This window comes from Augochlora pura, chromosome 4 (assembly GCF_028453695.1).
Source record: "Augochlora pura isolate Apur16 chromosome 4, APUR_v2.2.1, whole genome shotgun sequence".
In the NCBI taxonomy this organism is placed as follows: Eukaryota; Metazoa; Arthropoda; class Insecta; order Hymenoptera; family Halictidae; genus Augochlora; species Augochlora pura.
The window spans coordinates 26,081,444-26,100,435 of record NC_135775.1 but is presented as its reverse complement, the minus strand read 5'-3'; the positions used below and the strand labels follow the sequence as shown (position 1 = coordinate 26,100,435).

Genomic DNA, 18,992 nt, shown 5'->3' with positions numbered 1-18,992 from the left:
GACCGGCGATCGCTCTCAATGTTGACGCACGGGGGGGACCCGTTGTGTTTCGCGCGCGTGTTTCGCGAACCTGCTAGAACTACCGAGATACGTGCGCGACGTTCGAATCACGAAACGTCGTCTCCTCTCTGCGATCGAAATTTCTGCGTCGCAGAGGATACCGGGCGTCGACGTTTCACGATCGGACGTAGATGATGCGCCAGCTGTTCACAGGAGTTTAACAAACCCATCTCGAATCGCGTCCGTTTCGAAACGGATTCTAGTGTCGGCTGTCCCGATCGCGGCTATCTTTCCCAGAAATTTTCGACGTTCGTCTTACAGAGTTGTCGCAACACCTGGATACAAAGAGACATTGTGACCGCGGGATCCGCGTCTGCCATAATTCAGCCGACTGGTTCAGCTGACTGGCGATCGGATCCGATGTCCCCCGGTCAATGCGTATCGGACATTTTTAGCAGAATCTCCGACGCCATAATCCTCCGCCGCGTCTTCCATCGCAAACGATGCTCTTTCCTCACCTGAAATGGACGCAGGATTTGAAACATTTTTTCAACCTTCGCGTTTCGTTCTCCCGTACCCTTTCGCGCAGATAATTCATCTAAAACGTCGTTCAACGTTTCGATCGTGATCAATCGAGTCGCAGAAAATTTTCATCACCGTTCCCCCTTTTTCTTCTCGCAGCGACGCTGTACCCGTGAATCACCGGCTCAACATCCTAGCCGAAAGAAGCGCGATCGATCGATCCCGCTTGGCCGTGGCCAGCACAATCGTCACGTTCATGACACTCAGAAAAGTTGCGGACGCGCACGGAGTGTCCGGTTCGCGACTCGCGTTACGAGAAATGGAGCCAAAACTTTCGACATAGGTGTTTCTCGGTGGCCGAGCTGAATTTTCGTATCTCCCAAGGCCAGGGACGACTATGAGTCGCCTAGAATATAGATTTGACTGCTGCGTTACCGCGAAAGATGGCTAGAAACGATCACGCTGCAAGAGGATCGTCCTGCAGAAAATAGACTAAACTATCGACGCGATTTGATAGAACGTGCTGGGAAGTTGAGACATTATCGGTGTTTATGCGAAGCAAAAATACTATTATCGTTTCGTTGGTAGTGCTTAGTAATTGCTGCGAGTAGAGTTGTTAAGACAGCCTCGTTCTGATTAAAGAAATTGGTATCTCGATTCCGAAGAAAAATTGCACGGCGAGAGAGGGGTTAGTCGTAAATCGTATTCCCTGGACTGGGATAAGGGTTAAACGTCCCTCCGGTCCGATTTCCGACGGTTTTTCGCCGGTGACGACGGTGGACCCTAAATGGTCCCGCTGCGCGCGCGAGGAGAACGAGTCGGAGGGCTGGTCTTCCCGCGAAAAACGTCCCGGTTTTCGTGATCGGGCCTGCAACGGCCCCGGCGCGAAGGGCCATTTTCGATGCGGCGGGAGAGGGCGGGGTGGCGGATTGTGTAATTGCGACCGGAATCGATAAAACGCGCATCGAAAATGCTCGGTGAGAGAATCCCGCCGTGTGCCCGTCGATGGGAGCGCGTCCACAGCCGGTCTTGACGAAGTGTGCTCGCTGGCCGGACTGTCGGCACACACCACCTCGCTGCCAGAAAACCCGATGGCACCTTAAGGAGAGAAGTCAAGGGCAAGAAGCGTCCCTTCGTTACCCAGTCTGGCCCAGCTTGGGCCCTACTTGGACCCCACTCCGGTGCCCCGCCGGTGTCTCCACCCCCTCCCCGTTCGGTCGGCAAACACACCTCTTCTGTGGGTATCTCTCCTCTGTAGAGAATCCCTTGCTCCTCCAGCCCCCTTCACCTTTGCCGGGGGATCTCCCCCTCCGCACGTTCCCCTGCGCACCTTCTATCGCCACCTCCCCCTTCTGCCCTCGTCTCTCAACACGAATCCATATGTATGGGGTTGTGGCGCACAGGCGACGCAAATGTGCTGACTACATTACGCCGCTATATAAGATAGCCGGGCAACCATCCTATCCCCACAGACCGAGCCAGATCGGCAGACCGTTCACAGACGGGACCAACCGACACCGAACCGACCGATATACGCCGATCACACACCACCACCACCACGATACACCACCACGACCAACACCACGCAACGCAAACTGTCAACGATTTTTCTGATCGACGCGCGCAACCGGCACACACCGATCCACACCGTCATCGATCGTCTAGCTAACCGCGATCATCCATCGGGGCACCGCACCGCGATATCCACCGAGAGCCGTAGAGAAGAAGAGAGAGAAACACACAAGAGATAAGAGAGAGAGAGAGAGAGAGAGAGAGAAGGAGAGCACGCTCTCTCGCCGCGGAGAAAGTGAGATTTTCGGTTTCGACGAGGCTGACATCGGTCCCACCGCCATCGGACACCGGTCGCAGCCGACTCGCACCCGCTGTCAACGAGCGCCGATCCGCTCCTCGAGTAACCTAGGTCCGGGTGACGTTACGAGTGCAACCACGAACAATAACTCGAGAAGTGCCCGAACATCACGAAGATGATCCCACTGACAGCCACCACGTGCTTCCTGATCGCCGTCACGTTCGTGGCGCTGGTCGTGATCCTCCTGGACCATCTGCGCTCCAAGAAGCTGCCCAAGCAGGACATCCTCGACGGATGGAACGACAGCATGCCGGAACCGCCTGGACCGAGGCCCTGGCCAATCCTGGGCTCCCTGCACATCCTCGGACGCTACGACGTCCCCTACAAAGCGTTCGGCGATCTTGTACGCGACTACGACTGCCAGGTGATCAAGCTCAGGATGGGATCCATGCCGTGCGTGGTCGTCAACGGGCTGGAGAACATCCGGGAAGTGCTGACCACCAAGGGACACCACTTTGACTCCCGGCCGAACTTTGCCAGATACCACATGCTCTTCGGCGGGACCAAGGAGAATTGTAAGGATCATTTTCTCTTTTCACTTCTCTTCTCTCTCTCTCTCCCTCTCTCTCTCTTTATCTGTCCCCCGGCTTCTATATCTTCGCTTCGGTTATCTTCTTCTTCTTCTTCTTCTTCTTCTTCCTACCGCGTTTTCTTCCGCGTCCCCCTCGCGTGTAGCCTCGACGCTCGATTAATGGCCGCTGTAAACCGCGACTTAACGATCCGCATTAATTAGACGTCCCGCCGGGACAGCTCCGTCCATAAACTTGCCGGCGATTCCCGATTATTCGAATGGGTCCTCCTCCGGTTGCGTAACAACACATCACAGACGCTGCACGAATTCCTGGCGAACGTTTTCGATCATCGTCCTCCTCCTCCCGTGGTGTCGCGCGGACGATCTTCTCACGATTTCACGGTACGAAGTTTAATCTCTTCGGTCAGCTGTTGGGAATAGTCGACCGGACCGAATAGTTCGCCGCGATCGAACCGTTTCGTCGCGTGAATCGATTCGAATTCCTGTCGATGCCGATGGAAACAGCGCGTTCGCGCCGCTGGCTCGGTTCTCAGGCGGCGGGGGGATGGGTTACGAGAAATACCTTGATAGAGGTTTGGCAGAGAGCGAGATCTTTCTCGGGGTTCACAGCTCTCGCGCGCGGACCCGGGGTCCGCCGTTTGCTCGTTCGAACGATTACGAGACCGCGCGGTGAGTTTCGTCTCGGTGAAAATCGGATATTCGTGGTGTCACACCGGCTCCTCGTCACGGCCTGCTGAAAACTCGTTCCCCATGCTAACGACCTTGCCGTTCGTGCGCGACACGTGAGCGGGGGTCCGGCCCCCCTTTGCGCGGCCCCGCGGGCGCGCGCGCGGCGGCCCGTTTTTATTTTTTTTTCGCGCGCGGGGCTCGCGCTTTCGTTGCCGCGGCCAGGCGCGACTCGCCGCCGAAACTCGTGCTAAGGTCAACGGCGGAGACGCGAAGCGGTACCAAGTGCAGCCCCGGAAAGGTCACGGTACCACTTTCACGCGTCGTTCCCTGGGCTCACCCGGCTCACACCAGGCTCTCTGCTCAGCCGGCAAACAGGATCAAGGCTGATCCACCGGAGGCGATTCCGACACTCGAGAGACCCACACCGCCGTTTCTTCCTTCTCCGCTCCTCCTGCTAGCGTCGCGATTAGACCGCGCGCGCGCGCGCGCGATCACTTTCGAAACCGCCTCGTCGCCGAACCCGCTAATCTATCGGATTTTTCTTTTCGTTATCGGGGAAATCGGTTCCGCGGAGAGCCCGATTCTGATCCCCGTTGAAATTCGACGCGAGTAGCGCGCGCGCGCGCGTACACACGAAAAATCGTCGATCGAAGCGCGGCGTCGATTCGCGCTATTCCGCAGGAGAAACCAGGTCACTTCCTGTTTCTGACCGCGGCCGCTCTTCGATTTGAAATCGAGCCGCCGGCTCGCGCGCGCCGATGAATCGATTTTCTGCGGAGTGCGCGCGATCGGCATCTGCCGGCTTGCATTTCCGCGTCGCGCTTGTTCACGAGAGGTCGTAAAAGAGAGAGAGAGAGAAAGAGAGAAAGAGAGAGAGAGAGTAGGAGAGGGAGAGAGAGACGGAGAGTGGCAACAGACGCGGAAAGGAAAGGGAGAGGAGAGCGAAGCGAGCGAGTCGACGAATTTTTCCTTTTTCGCCTGACAACCGAGTTATTTCGAAATGCGTTTGCTACGCATGCCGGTGTGTGCGTGCGCGCGCGCTCCCCGAAGGTCAAGTTTAAACGCGCGCACCGGTCGGGGACTCATCGGTTGCTCGGCCGGGATCGATCATAATCTCGCCGTCGAACGATCCCGCCACGATCCCGATCTCTCTAGCGACGATCTGTCCCGAAAGAACTGTCTCCCCCACCCACCACCCCCCTCTAAGAACATCGTGTCTTCCGATTGCAGCTCTCGCTTTCTGCAACTGGTCCGAGCTCCAGAAGGCGCGGCGTGAGATGCTCCGCGCGCACACGTTCCCGCGCGCGTTCTCCGCCCGCTACAACGATCTGAACGGCATCATCGGCGGCGGGATGGAGGCGCTGATCGCCCACCTGGACTCCCAGGCGAACACGCCGGTCCACGCGAAGCCGTTGATCATGCACAGCTGCGCAGACATCTTCATGACCTATTTCTGCTCGAAGAGCTTCCCGCTGGACCACGCCGGCTTCCGCAACATGGTCGAGAACTTCGACAGGGTGTTCTTCGAGGTGAACCAGGGCTACGCCGCCGACTTCATGCCGTTCCTGATGCCGCTCCACCAGCGTAACATGGCCAGGATGGCGCACTGGGGCCACGAGATCCGCAAGTTCATCCTCAGCAACGTGATCGACGAGAGAATGGACAGCTGGACCGAGGTGGTGGAGCCCGAGAGGGATTACCTCGACTGTCTGGTCAATCACACGAAGACGGGCGCCGAGCCGAGGATGTCCTGGAGCGCCACCCTCTTCGTGATGGAGGACATACTCGGAGGACACTCCGCCATCGGTAATTTGCTGGTGAAGGTGCTCGGATTCCTCGCAACCAGGCCGGACGTGCAGATGAGGGCTCAGCAAGAGATCGACGCCCTCGGCATCAAAGGGAACTACGTCGGTCTGGAGAACAGAGGGTCCCTGCCTTACGTCGAAGCCATCATCCTGGAGACCATCAGGGTAATCGCCAGCCCCATCGTTCCGCACGTCGCCAACCAGGACAGCTGCATCGCCGGTAAGCAGAATCTTTAATCAATTCTCCGACAACGTCTCTCGAAGGCGACGCTTTCCTTCCGATTCTCACCGAGCTATTCCTATTCCTCAGGCTACAGGATCAAAAAGGACACGTTCATATTCCTGAACAACTACGAGCTGAACATGTCCTCCGAGCTGTGGAACTCTCCGGAGGAGTTCATCCCGGACAGGTTCGTGCGGCAGGGACACCTCTTGAAACCCGAGCACTTCCTACCTTTCGGCGGCGGTCGAAGGTCCTGCATGGGCTACAAGCTGGTCCAGTACCTGAGCTTCGCGTTCCTGGCCACGCTGCTGAAGAACTATATGATCACGCCGCTGGCCAAGGAGGACTACACGATACCGATCGGTAACCTGGCCCTGCCCGAGATCACGTTCAACGTTCGATTCGACAGACGGTAGGGTCCCGAAGAGGTCGAACGGCTCGGTTTGAGCTTCATGGGTGAACCTCGATCCACGGACAAGGCGTTGAGAACCACACGACCGATTCCGGAAGAGCTTCCGTGAGCTGGGAGCAACGAAGGACGAGCCGAAGAGAGGCTTGTCGTTTTTAATTTGCTCTTTCTCTAGACCAGGCACGGGCGATAAAATTCCGAATGTTCGGAGGATCGTCGACATCGAGGAAGCTACGTGACTATAGCTCGACAGCGGCTGTATCTGCTCGCGCCCGTGCCCGGTTTAGACGATGCTTTAGAGAAGGTCGAATGCCACGGACCGCGCGCGCAGACGACGAGGATTCGATCTTCGCCGGCAGAGAAAGCTTTACTGACATTACTAGGTGTTTAAGCTAGCTAATTTGTTGATCGTCCATCGACGAGTGAACTTCCCGGAACGAACGAATCGAAGACGATCAGCCATCGATATATCAGGAGAGAAGACTTGGACTGATAAAGAAGAGGACTGACCCTGCAGCGGGGATCATGATGACGACGCCGCGCTCCACAGCCACGTACTAGCGAGCGCTTTAGGTAAAACCGGGGCCCCCTTGCCGATCGCTAATCTCTCTCTTCGCCCTCTTTCCCGCGGAAGATCGAGTTGCCGCCAGGTTTTTCTGAGAAAACTTGACTCTCGCCTCGTCTCGTCTCTCGTCTCCCGTCTTGTCTCTCGGCCCGTCTCGACTCGGACCCGACTCTCGCGTCCAGTCGGGGCGGACGCGTGTCCGTTTGCTCGTCTCGTGCCACGTTCGCCGCGAGAACTTCGAGGAACGGATCAAATCCCGCGACGGAAGCACCGTCGGACCGGTGCGCGCACGGCCGATTCTTAAACTCCGCTCGGTTTTTAACCAAAATCGATGCTCCGTTCGTCGCGAGATCGACTGACGATTCGAGGATTGAGAAGCAGAGAGACACGGGCAAATGCGATCAGGGCTGATACACGATTTAGAGCAGACTCGAGTTTTCGAATCGTTAACGCTGCGGACAGACATCGGTTCTAAGCGATCATGGGGAAACGATGTCCGCAAGATTTTCCGCCTGAAAAGTCTTCCAGACGTCGCTTCACATTGGAGAACGAAGAGCTCTTTCCGCCGCCGCGTAAATCGTTCGAACACTCGGGGCAGAGCCCCCGTTCAGCCTGCATCGATCCCCGCGAACTATCGTTATCCTATCGCTAAAGTCGGAAATCGTGGCGAGTCCAATTTGTTTCTTGTTGTTCAGCCGGGCGAGGCGTTGATTTTCTATATTTTTTTTTGTTGATCGATCGAGAGAACCGAAGACCAAAGTGTTGACCGAATTTGTTATGGATATTTAAGCTTCTATCGAGAGCGGAACTCGCCGCGGTTTCCGGTTCGCGAACGCGTGGTTCGTACGGGCCACGAGATTATGGCAAATGCTGGGTGAACGGCCGACCGCGTCGGTCCATCGTATCGCTGGCAAAACAGTTTGAAACGGGAACGTCGCACCGTAGCGTACAACGTAATTATTTCTGTTCGTCTCGTTTCTCGACGCCACACCCTCGACACCGTTCCCTTTTGTTCTCTATTTCTTTCGATCCCCTTTCTAAACGCTTAAACTCTGCACCCTTGCATGCAAATCTCGGAGAAATTTTACACAGTTTCGACAAGGATTGCAGCAAATAATAATAGACTGCAACTCTTTATGCGAGTTCCTATATTCTTTCGATAATGTAACGAGTTTCTTCTATGAAAGAAACGATGTTTGGTTTTTACTCGCGTTTTTCAAGTGTTTTATCCGGATGCATAAAGATTTGCAGTCGAACGACAGAGAACGAACGAGTTCGAGTGAAACGAGAATTGAATTTTCTTATGTACACTGTAATAATCGATTATTACACGACTGAACGGTTTTTCTCAAAGAAAAACGCCGCCTGTTCGCGGGCCACGCTCGCGGATATATAATTTATTTCTGCTATTGAGCAATGGTTCTTATTATTATGTTATTATTATATTATATATTATTATATTATATTATATATTATTATTATTATATTATTATTAATATTATTATTATTATTATTATTATTGTCATTATTACTGCTTACTGCTATTATCATCACTATTATCAGTAGTTAGACGTATCATCACGTTTGTCCATCCCCATCATTTTATTTTGTCACGATTCCATGTCCACTTACGTTATTTTATGTTTGTTATTTAATTATCGTGATTGTTACGACATTTGTTAATTTATTATTTAAGATTTTAATAATAAAATTGAACAATGAAAGCTCGCCGTGTCTCTGGCCGAGGATGCAATCCATCATTCTTCCTTTTTCCTGATTCGTCGTTTTTCCATAAAAGTCGATTCGATTCTCAAAATTGTTAGAGAAAAACGGAAGAATCCTCGTCCCGAACGAGAGACGCGTTCTTCTTATCGAGTATATCTTAGCGCCTTCGCGTCCGTCTGCTCGACGGAACGCAAACACACGTTCTGGCTACTGATAACGGAGCCGGTGGACGCAGTCATCTTATTTCAATAATTTATTTACAAATAAAATTATCTTACAAAGCGTTGCGTGACAACAGCGGTATAAAAGTCCCAAAGCGATACTTTGGACGTAACACAGACGTACGATACGTTAAGAAAACTATAAATGGCAATGTTCTCGTTAAAAAGTAATCCGCTCGCAATCGAAGACCTTGCTGCCAAATTCGCACCATAAGAGCCATCTCTCTCTTTCTCGTAAGAAAAAGATTTTGTAAGCTAACAAAATTTGTCTAACACATCTCGCTCGTTTAATTTGTGCACCAGGGTCTTCATTGGACGGAATCACCGGCAGTAATTACAGTCACCGATCATTTTCCAGGCTCGTCAACGAGAGCGGAAGAAAATTCGGATCTCCTTCAATCTCTCCAACAACTCGGTATTCAACGATATCTTTCTACATCGACTCTGAGCACTTCGGGAACGATATTTACAGTATATTCAATTTCTTTTCAGATCGAAAAGCCTAAACGTCCTGAGTCTTAAACACCGGAAGAGACGTCTTTGAGGTCTATCGACTGCTTCTCTTCGACGGATCCGGGCTCCTTCTTTCTCCTGAATATTTCCTCAATCTCCGTCAGCGTCTTGCCCTTGGTCTCGGGCAGGAAGAACTGTACGAACAGTGTCCCGGCGAGGGACATCACCGTGAAGAACACGAAGACGCCGTATCTGCCCATAGAAGCCGCCATGTCGGGGTAAGTCTTCACCGTGACGGAGCTGAATATGTAACCGATGCAAGACGTCAGTCCTGTTAACACTTCTTTTACTTTGGCAGGGTAAATCTCGCCCAGCATGGCGAACGGGATCACCAGGAAGCCCAGAGTGCTGGCGAAGATGTACGTCAGCACGCAGATCACGGGGATCAGGCCGCCGTCGTTTATGGCGTAGCCTCGGTCCTCGAGTATCAAGTAGATGGACAGTATCGCCATGAAGATCGTCATCACGGAGCCGGAAACGATCGACGGGATCCGTCGTCCGAATCTTCCGGACACACCGGCGACGAGAACGCTGCCCACCAATCGGGTTAATCCTATCAGTACCGCGCCCAGGTACGGGTCTATGGTGATCCCGGCGCTCTGTATGATGTCCACCGCGTAGTAGACGACCACGAAGATCCCGGAGAACTGCTGGAAGAAGAAGTAGGCGAGCATGATCGCGAACGGGACCACCGCGTTCCTCTTCAACAGGTGCTTCATCAGGTTCTGCTTCTTGGTCTGGGGACGCTGGCGCAGCTCCTGCAGCTGGTCCGACGTGGGAGCCGAGCTTTTCGGAATGCCGCGGAATCTCTTCAGGGTCTCGAGCGCCTCGTCTAGACGACCTCGGTCCCGCAACCAGATCGGGGTTTCTGGGACGACGGCCAAGGTCAGCGCGGCCGAGACCATGGGAAACAGCGCGCACATCAGAGCCACCAGTCGCCAGTTGTCCTTTGCCACAGAAAAATCGTAAAGCGCCTCTGCTCTCGCCTCTGTTCATCTATTTTGTCAAATACACTCTACAGCGCTCTCGTTTCTTTCGACACGCTCGCTACCGACTGTTTCGTTCGTCGTCTCGAATGCAACGTAACTTTTATACAACGCGTTTGTAAACGAAACTCGCGGACCCATGTAGAACATACTTACTTTCTCTCCAGAGAATCTATTTCTCTCAACCTCCGAAAATTAATTTTCCTACCAATTGTACATTCCTAATTGTATTAGGCTCCGCGAATCGTCAGAAAATTGACATGGCAGTCGAAGTGTTAATTCCTATTGTCTTCTCTATCGAACGATCGTCGAAACGAGAGCGTCAAGAGTGATAGTATTTAAAAGCGAGGGTTGCTATAGCGACGCCGGTTCGTTGCAGGTGCATTCCTGTTACCTTGAAGATGTAGCCGAAGACGTAGACGATGAGGACACCGACGGCGATGGATATGCTGGTCCAGGTGACCATGGTGGGCCGCCAGGCCGGCGAGGCGACTTCCGCGCTGTAAACAGTGGCCGGTACGCAGGCGGAACCGGTCGCGATACCGGAAATTATTCTGCCGACGAGGATCTGCTCGTACGTCCCGGAGAAGTGTATGACGAGCCAGCCTAGGAACGAGAGCACGGACGTTATCAGCAGGCTCAGTTTCCTTCCGCGTCTCATGGTGTAACTGGAGAGAATGCAGCCGAGAGGAATTCCCAGCGCAGTCACCGTCGCTGTGAATGAATAATCAGAGTGTCAGTTGCACGGTATGCCCAGCAATTTCGTTTCGTCTCGACACGGTCTATCGTTAACCCTTTGCGCTGTTGCGTCTCTCAGTTAGATTTATTACATTATGTACCAAACGTACGTGTCTGACTCATTATTATAGTGCAAAGGGTTAAGCTGATTTTTATCGTTTGTCCGAGAACACTTGGCGAGCCACTGCTTCGATAGAAATTCTGAAACATTGTTTGCTCTTTAGGAAATTGAAAATCGAGGATGTCAAAGAAGATGGGGATGCTGAGGGAGGATCTGAAACATTACCGAATCCATGGGAAAATTCTCTGGCAAGAGGTACGTGTATTCAACCATGTATCTCGAATAAAATTAATCCTTTGCACTCGAAGGAAAACTAAAAATTGTCATATCAAAATAATTGGTAAATTAACATATTAGTATTTAAAGTGCAATTATTCTGTGAGTCACGTGGCTCAATTTCGTATGCACAAAATACGATAAGTCGTGTACAATGAAACTACTGTAGATCGGTGAAGCTATGTTAGATTTCGAGATAAAACGGCATCGAGTGCAAAGGGTTAAGTATTATGAAACGCTCGTCAAGAATGCAGCGTTATTTTCAAATAAGATTACAGCAAGAAATACCACTGACCTATCCAATTAGCTTGAACACTGTTCACTTTCACGTCGCTCGTGGATGCTTGCAGTGGTCCGAGTGCCACGGCGCTATAACCGAATGCCATAGACGGTCCCAGCACGGAGGAATTTGCGCAGATTGCCATGAGTATCTGAAAGAACGTGCACGTCAATTTCACCAATATCTTTCTTAAAAATCAGTATACAAAATTTAGGATAATGGAACAGTCTCCGTGAGAATTTCTTTAATTGTTAATGCAGAAAAATCGCAGTCAAGGGGTTAAGAGCATCGGCGAACGTTGTTGTAAATCATCTTAAAAAATGATTCGATCTATTACTCGAGATGATCTTTCATTATCGTCGAAGTTACTTAACGAGATAAGATCGTCGACTGTATCTCGATACGCCGACAATCGACCGCAGGCCTGTCAACAATGGGGGAGGCGTAAATCATCGGCGACGGTGATTTTCAACGCTTCGATCGTTTTTCTTTATAGCGGCGAACGGAGCGCGGAGCTTGAATTCGAATGGTCGATGTAATTTATTCGGAACAGGGAGGGGAGGGGGAAACCTTGAGGTTACGTTGTCGTAAGCTTTTCAGGTACTCGCGCAACGCGCCGGCATTTCCATGTTACATAAAGCTCCTTGATCTCGTAACCCTGCCGATCAGCAGGATCAAGGAACCGCCCGCCAGCCTAGTAAATTATCGGCGTTTACAATTGTCAATTAGCGCGTCGACGACGTTGGGAAATCGGCTGGGAAATCGTTCGCGTGTCGGATAAGAAACAAAGGATGCGCTCGATTGCCGGCTTTTCCGTTGGATTACGAGCGCCAGAAATTAAAGAACAAACGTCGCGAGCGATGCTTGCAATCGCGTCGATCTCTTCTGATTACGAGCGGAAAGTTTTTTTTTTACGGACACGTAGATCCACTTCGCGATCGATATCTACACCGGTACCGACACTTTTGATCGATCTAAATGGTGCCACTAGAAACGTTCGTATTTTTCGAAAACATTTGATCGATCGTCTCTGCCGCGACGTTGGATAATTAGTTAAGGACATTGGTTAGATCTCGGTAAAGGACCGTAATGAATTGTCGCGTTGACGTTCGAAGGATTTATAGTTGTCTGAAGGCACTGTTAAACGCAGTCTCGTATTATTCCTCGCGTTCCGAGCGTTAGATAATGTATCCGATTGGAGAACGCGGACCATAAAAATACCAGAGGATTCCCCGTACCGCGTTCCGTAGGTGAGTCGAATCGAAAGGGGTAGAAGACAGATAGGAGATATTAGTAGGATCGGCCTGTACAAGATGATACGAAAATCCAATCAATCCGGGGGACTTTTTCCCCCGAACAACCCTCTCCCTGTCGTTAGGCCTACTACTCCTCCTCCTCCTCCTCCTCCTCCTTCTTCGTCTCTTTGACCAATATCGAAAACCGGTTTCGGAGGATCGATTCCCGTCCGAGAAGACGAGCAACACGTTCCCGAGAAATAATTAAATTAAGCCTTGAAGTGTCATCGAAGCGGTTTACGTAAAGCTGCGTTAAGCGTTCGATAATATCACGGTGTTTCGAGTTACGCAAATCTTTCTAATAAGTCCGTGACCGTCTCCTATCTCTGCAATTCACACCGCATTTCTCTCTCTCTCTCTCTCTCTCTCGTTATCTGTCGCTAATGCCGCGGTGTCGCGCGACGATCCGATCTAATCCCACGAGAGACAAGAGCCGGCATCATCCTATTCTTTGTCGTCGATTTAAAATTTAACCTCGAACAATCGCGAAAATGGTTGCCGTCGAGTAGCTCCGACGTATCAGCTAAATACATATTTAACAATTAGAATTGATCGCGACGGTTCTCAATCGTTCGCGGACCTCTGACACTTGGGAAGAAACAAAGAAAATTATATGACTTCGAAGCGATAGTTTAGATAAATTATTAGGTGCGTTCTCGTGAGGCAATTTAATTGCTGTTTAGCTTAAATGAAAGCTGAAAGTGTCTACTTTAAGATAGGGTATATTAAATTATAATAGTATGACGAGATCATTTCGAAAAATTAAAAAGAATCGACTTCCGACATTATAGGCTTTGCAAGATTTAAAAATGAAAGTTTAGATAACTTTTAAAAAATATTCTCGCCGGATTATTCCTATGCAACTTAGCTTAAATGAAAGCTGAAAGTGTCTACTTTATGATAGGGTAGATTAGATTGCAATAGACTGTCGAGATCGTTCAGATAAATTGAAAAGAATCGTCCTATGACATCATTGGGTTTACGAGAATTAAAAGGAGAAGTTCGGACGAATTTTAATTTAATTCTTTTTTTACCGACGCTTTCAGAATAAATTTATCGTTCGTATTTTTCAATTATGTCCCTTCGAATTTAATCGACGATCGATTCACTTTCGATGAACAAAGGCCTGCGCGAACGATCGGGAGGCCGTAATTATGCAACCGACAGAAGGCGCAGGGAAATAATGCGCGTGATTAGCGATCGGAATTAGTCTCCGGCACATGTAATTTATTACCTACACGACCAGTCTTTGAATTCTTTCCTTGGTCTCGACTTTTTTTTTACGTAAGAGACAGCTCTCGGAGCCCTGTGCGTCCCGCGTCTATCGACAATACATCGTGACGCTATCTTAAGTAAGGTCTTTAGAGACAACTCGCCCTCTACGATCTATAATCGCGCGATTAGAATGCCTGGGATTCTTCGGCCGGCTCGGAGAATCCTTTGAGCACTATCTATCTACGTAGCCCCATGGACGATTATCGCGTGATTTTAGAAATTACTATTCCGCGGTTTAAAAATCATGTCAAAGCCGCAGATTCGTCGCGGAAGCGAGGCGAAGATGATTTATGCGTCGATTGAGTAATTTCAGCTATTATTAACCCCTTGCACTATTACGTCTCTTTCAGAGCTACGTTGATTACTATTTCCTTAATTATTTCCTTGATGAGATGATTCTAGTGTCACGATTGTTCTCGTTTACTTTCACTTCTAAATTTCGATGACAGATAATTCAAATTTTCTTTCGATTTAATAGAAATGATGGGCAGCCATATTTATAGTGCAAGAGGTTAATCGCCACGGTTATTTCTACCAACTTCTATTATTCCCATTGCTTCCTAAAACCATAAGAGTCGATGCCCCAGCGAAGAAGCACACAGAAATCGTTCAGAGAACGTCGAATCATCTGGTGTCAGAAGGTCAACGAGTTAAGATAAATCGCTCGATCGAGGGTTACGATTAGTTTCTAGTTCCGCGTGTTCTCGGTGAATAAATTCGAGGCTTTAAATGACCACCAACGTTGACAATCTAATTGTGAAACAGTCAAAGTTCACAGCTGTTGACGTTAATAGCATTCCACTCTTCGATATTAATTCAATCGTCTCTGAAATCATTCTTCACGGTTTTCGAGTCACGAAAATATGCCTGCAAGTCGGAGTTTTTCTGCGCGGGATCAACAATAACTCTCGACGATATCTAACAGCAGCTGTTAACGTTTGCGAGCTAACGACGAACGAAAATACATCCGCGAGCACGGCAGATCGTTTGAACAAGTGTTTGAACGGTTCACAGGAACATCGACGATCGATGGATTATCATTTGATTTCACTTCACTCGATTGCTATCTGTCATTATATTAGGTTGGAAACTATGAAACGGGCGTTTTTGCTTAGCCTGTGTACAGCTGCAGCGCCCGTTTCATAGTTTCCAGTACCATCGAAACGCGATATTCGAAAGCTATAACCTCAAAATGACTCACTTCCGGAAATCGTCATTAATCCTCCGAATCAACTGCTTCTTTTTACCTGGTAGGTGACTCCTTTCTTCTCGCGCCGCTTCCGTTCCTCCTCGTCGATCTCCATCTGCGAATCAACATTAAAAGCAACGGTTCGAATTAATTAGTAACCGCATCGGAAGGCCGCCGGATCGATAATTAAAAATCGAGGTTACATTTCACGCAGGTTTCTTAATCGATCCGCGGTGAACGGTGCGAATACGTTTACTCTATCTTTAATCATTTTAATAGATTGGAAACAATGCGTTGGTACTTTAACTCTTTACAGTCGTATGTCTCCTCTCAGCCACCGGAGCTATTTACTTATTCTTCTAATCTTTTTTATTTTTCTATAAAATTGAAATATATTATCGTCAGGTTATGGTCAGGTTATATATCTAAATTTAAGAAAATAATTAACCAATTCTGTTCTCCCTTCTTAATAGTATATATTATGTATAACCCTTCGTTGGACGAAAATGAATTCTGACCAGCACGAAATGTGTAAACACGACCGCAAAGGTTTGAAGTTGTCGCATTCTTTCCACTGTTTTAAATTTGATCTGAGCGATGTCGCCACAAATGCAAAAAGATCCACAGTCTGGTGATAATTCAAGTATATTCCAGTTGTCTGTTGTCGTCGTTGCAGTACAGTAGTCGATTACTGCGTCGCAAAGACAAAAGCCAACAACGCGTAAACGGATTAGGGGCATTTGATAAAAGCGACAGTGGTGCTCTTCACCGACAGGAGGGAGTTATTCGACAGATAACGGTGTTACCTTGGTCTCGGGCCGGCTCTCCGCGTGCCCGTTCGCCTTGTTCATTCCCTGCACGATGCTCATCTTCCTTCCTCAATCCTTCGACGGAATATCTTCTGAAAAACGCGCGTCAGTGCGCCGTGTATTCGGACAATTAGTGCGACCGTCGAATCGGCCGGCTGTTATCGGCACGGCTATTATCTCGCGGCTTTAACACCGGTTTCGAATGAAGCACTCGACGACGGTCTCGCCCTTTTTCCACGAATCTTTCTCTTCTGCCGCGCGATAACGATTTTAATCCAGCATCGAGATACACTAAATCAGTAGCGCGTTTTTCCCTTTCTTTTTCCGTTGCGCCGCTAATACCCCTGTCACAGCGATAAAACTTTCTTTCGCTTTCAGGAACGCCTCGAGAGCTCTCCTCTCCCACCGCAGAGTATCTTCGACGAGAACAACGTCGTCGGTGAAGTACTCTCTCGCCGAAGTGACCGAACGAAAGCTTCTCCCGATGCGGTCAACCAACGTCTTCGTTGGACGAGGCTCCGTCAAACTGATACGGCAACTCCCGTAACACCGTCTCCCTTGTATCTGAAACGAAACTCGCGTTACCATCGACCAGGATCCCCTGTCCACCGTGTCCAACTTCAACTTGCTAACCGAGGGCAGGAAAATTTTCTCTAAAGATTTGTCTAATTTAATTGCATCAGAATCAATCACCTTCTATGAGTCTGGACACTTTTGTATATCTCGGTAAGGCCACAGCGTAATTTATTAATAGCGATCGAGAGCAATGATCTTGAATTAATTTGTAATAAAATTCTTGCAGTTTACAGACTCGTTCACTTTCTCCAGGTCGCTCGGTCAACAGATATAATCGATCTTTTCCTACGACTCACGGTCCATACACCGGGGTCGTTCTGCTCAAGCCCCTCGACCGCAACTTTATCCGGCAAGCTTCTGGATCATCGCGGCTTCCAGCTTCTGGTTCTCTCTCGCGGCGCTCGGATTTCACAAGTGAAAACCACTGGAGACATTGACCGGAATCTGTGCGCGACGCGACAATTTTTCTATGGTAAATTTCTATAAAATCGATGCTCTAACTCTGTTTCTCGGTTTTCAGGCGCCGTGTATCGAATTCGTTGGAAGTCGATCGGATTACCACGGTGTTGCCTCCCCCGTTGACGAACGATCGCCAGGCCAGGTCCAGTTTCGATGGTAAAAGTCGCTCGCGACGGTGCTCTGTGCAGCCGGTGGAACTGCCACACGAAGACTCGTTACTCACTGAATGCAAGTCCGGTTTTATCTACCGCGTACGACCGACGCGCGGTTCGCCGATCGTGTATCGTGGACCATTCACATCCGATACACCGCGGACGGGCCGCGCGGGATCCACGGGAAACGCGAATCGATCGTGGATCCCGGATCGAGACCAATCGTCGCCGGCCACTCGGTTTCCGCCCAATTGTATCGCGGCGACATGCGGCATGCCTCGTGACGTTTCTACGACTAACCGCTCGTGTAATCGCGAATTGATAAGCTTTCGGGCTCGGTTGTTTTGTTGACGGCTCCGTTGCGAAAGCATCGCTGCTGTCGATTGCTCGCGCCGGAAACTGTGAAAAACGAGATCTCCGGTTTAGAGCAAAGGCAGATTTTGCTTTTCGTTGCGGTATACGTTTGTACGTAGAGCTTTGAAGGGGCGAGAGTTGGCTAGAATGCTAGGAGGAAGACGTTTGCGTACTAAACTTGTCAGAACTGAATGTAATAGTTTATTGTAATCAGCCCACGAATTTTTAAACTCGTCTTCGAACGTACTCCTTGTAAACCGATCGGTCTTCCTTCGTCCCTAATTCATTTAACCCTTAGCGGACGACGACTTTTTCGACCAAGTGAGGTAGTAGGACGAGGCGATTTTCTCAAATGTATCGAGTATCTTGTATACAAATTATCTTACCCTAAACACCGACTGTCGTCTCTCTCTCGTCCTACCAAACGAAACGCCGTGAGAGTCGCCTGTCGCCCGCGAAGGGTTAACACAATCGCCGGAGAGTTATTCAGCTATCTGTACGAAAGTATGTTAGATGGAAGCGTTAAGATAAGTTGCGCAATATAATGCTCGTGTCCGATAAGTTAAAAAATGTAAACAGCGTGTATCAATAGCGCTTGTGCGAATCTCGTGGTCAAGAATTCTTTATTCTATGCTTGGGTGTTCGAATCATTTGTTAAGGGACAATCGAACATCGATGACGCACCCTGGCGCGTCACTACCGGAAGCCAGTGTTGCATCAATAGAGGATTATCGGATTTACGCGATCGGGCCTTGAGTCGACGTCTGGCCGGTGTCTTTTTGAGGATCAGAGGCCGACGGGCGGCACGTGCGCGTATATTTGCATCGGATCAAGATGATCGATACATTAATCATCCCTTAAATCACTTCTTTTCTTAGCCGTGACAAGTTATTTTAGAATCCGCCGGCGTGCCGCTCGTTTCTCTCGAATTTAATGCGCAAGGACAGGTTGGCTCAGCGATACAGAGACCATTGTTCGGCGGCCGCAAGATGTTCTTAATTAATGAAACTGTATCGATGATGCAACGCATCGGCCGGCGTTCCGTTGTATTCGCAATTCGATTTCGACCGTGTACAGGCGAACGCGAGAGCAAGGCAGACGCGATCCAACGGTTTAACCAATTAAAACGAGAGATAGACTGTGCTCGAATTGAATAATTCCTTGGTGGTGGTCGGTCGTCTCGCGTAAATCAGAGCTCGTCTGCCCTTTGTTTTCACAAAAGGTTGACGTCATTTCGTATTGACCTTTGATTAGCCCTCGTTCTGGACACCGAAAAAATTAGATCGCTTCTGCCTTGTACGGTGTCAACACGTTGCAACGACGATGGAATGTCGCGAATTAATTTGAGCATCTATTATACTTTAGATAAACAGCCGAGCGTCGCAGAGCGAATCCATCGAGTGGATAATCGGAATAGATACCGTGATCTATCGTGTCAAGGGTTAGAAGGGGTTCTGCGAATATCTCGGTCGTGGGATTTCGTCCCTT

General features: G+C 49.7%; 2 protein-coding genes across 5 annotated transcripts; one reads left to right on the top strand and one right to left on the bottom strand.

The window, feature by feature from the left end:
• The first annotated feature begins 2,507 nt into the window (after positions 1-2,507).
• Positions 2,508-6,037, top strand: LOC144468635 (cytochrome P450 307a1). Its single transcript, XM_078178252.1, has 3 exons — positions 2,508-2,907; positions 4,824-5,618; positions 5,709-6,037. The coding sequence occupies exons 1-3, from the start codon at positions 2,508-2,510 to the stop codon at positions 6,035-6,037; spliced, it is 1,524 nt and encodes a 507-aa protein (XP_078034378.1).
• Positions 6,038-8,311: 2,274 nt separating this feature from the next.
• Positions 8,312-17,241, bottom strand: LOC144469080 (facilitated trehalose transporter Tret1). 4 transcript variants are annotated; one of them, XM_078178982.1, is made up of 6 exons: positions 16,836-17,241; positions 15,961-16,527; positions 15,213-15,269; positions 11,411-11,546; positions 10,435-10,754; positions 8,312-10,001 (listed from the first exon to the last, which is right to left on the bottom strand). In XM_078178982.1, exons 2-6 carry the CDS (start codon positions 16,021-16,023, stop codon positions 9,060-9,062), a joined length of 1,518 nt encoding a protein of 505 aa, XP_078035108.1. In that variant the 5' UTR covers positions 16,024-16,527; positions 16,836-17,241; the 3' UTR covers positions 8,312-9,059. The 4 variants fall into 4 exon arrangements, with proteins under 4 accessions (XP_078035108.1, XP_078035111.1, XP_078035110.1 ...); XM_078178985.1 differs by having other exon boundaries at positions 17,099-17,232; XM_078178984.1 differs by lacking the exon at positions 16,836-17,241 and adding an exon at positions 16,597-16,790.
• Between the last annotated feature and the right edge of the window lie 1,751 nt (positions 17,242-18,992).

Bases quoted from the DNA above. Each gene is read 5' to 3' on its own strand.
- LOC144468635 (XM_078178252.1), top strand. From the start codon at position 2,508: ATGATCCCACTGACAGCCACCACGTGCTTCCTGATCGCCGTCACGTTC. The intron at 2,908-4,823 runs GTAAGGATCATT...TTCCGATTGCAG, and splicing joins CGGCGGGACCAAGGAGAATT to CTCTCGCTTTCTGCAACTGG. The intron at 5,619-5,708 runs GTAAGCAGAATC...CCTATTCCTCAG, and splicing joins CCAGGACAGCTGCATCGCCG to GCTACAGGATCAAAAAGGAC.
- LOC144469080 (XM_078178982.1), bottom strand. From the start codon at position 16,023: ATGAGCATCGTGCAGGGAATGAACAAGGCGAACGGGCACGCGGAGAGC. The intron at 15,270-15,960 runs GTAACACCGTTA...GTTGATTCGCAG, and splicing joins AGAGCCGGCCCGAGACCAAG to ATGGAGATCGACGAGGAGGA. The intron at 10,002-10,434 runs GTAACAGGAATG...TCTGTGGCAAAG, and splicing joins TCTTCGGCTACATCTTCAAG to GACAACTGGCGACTGGTGGC.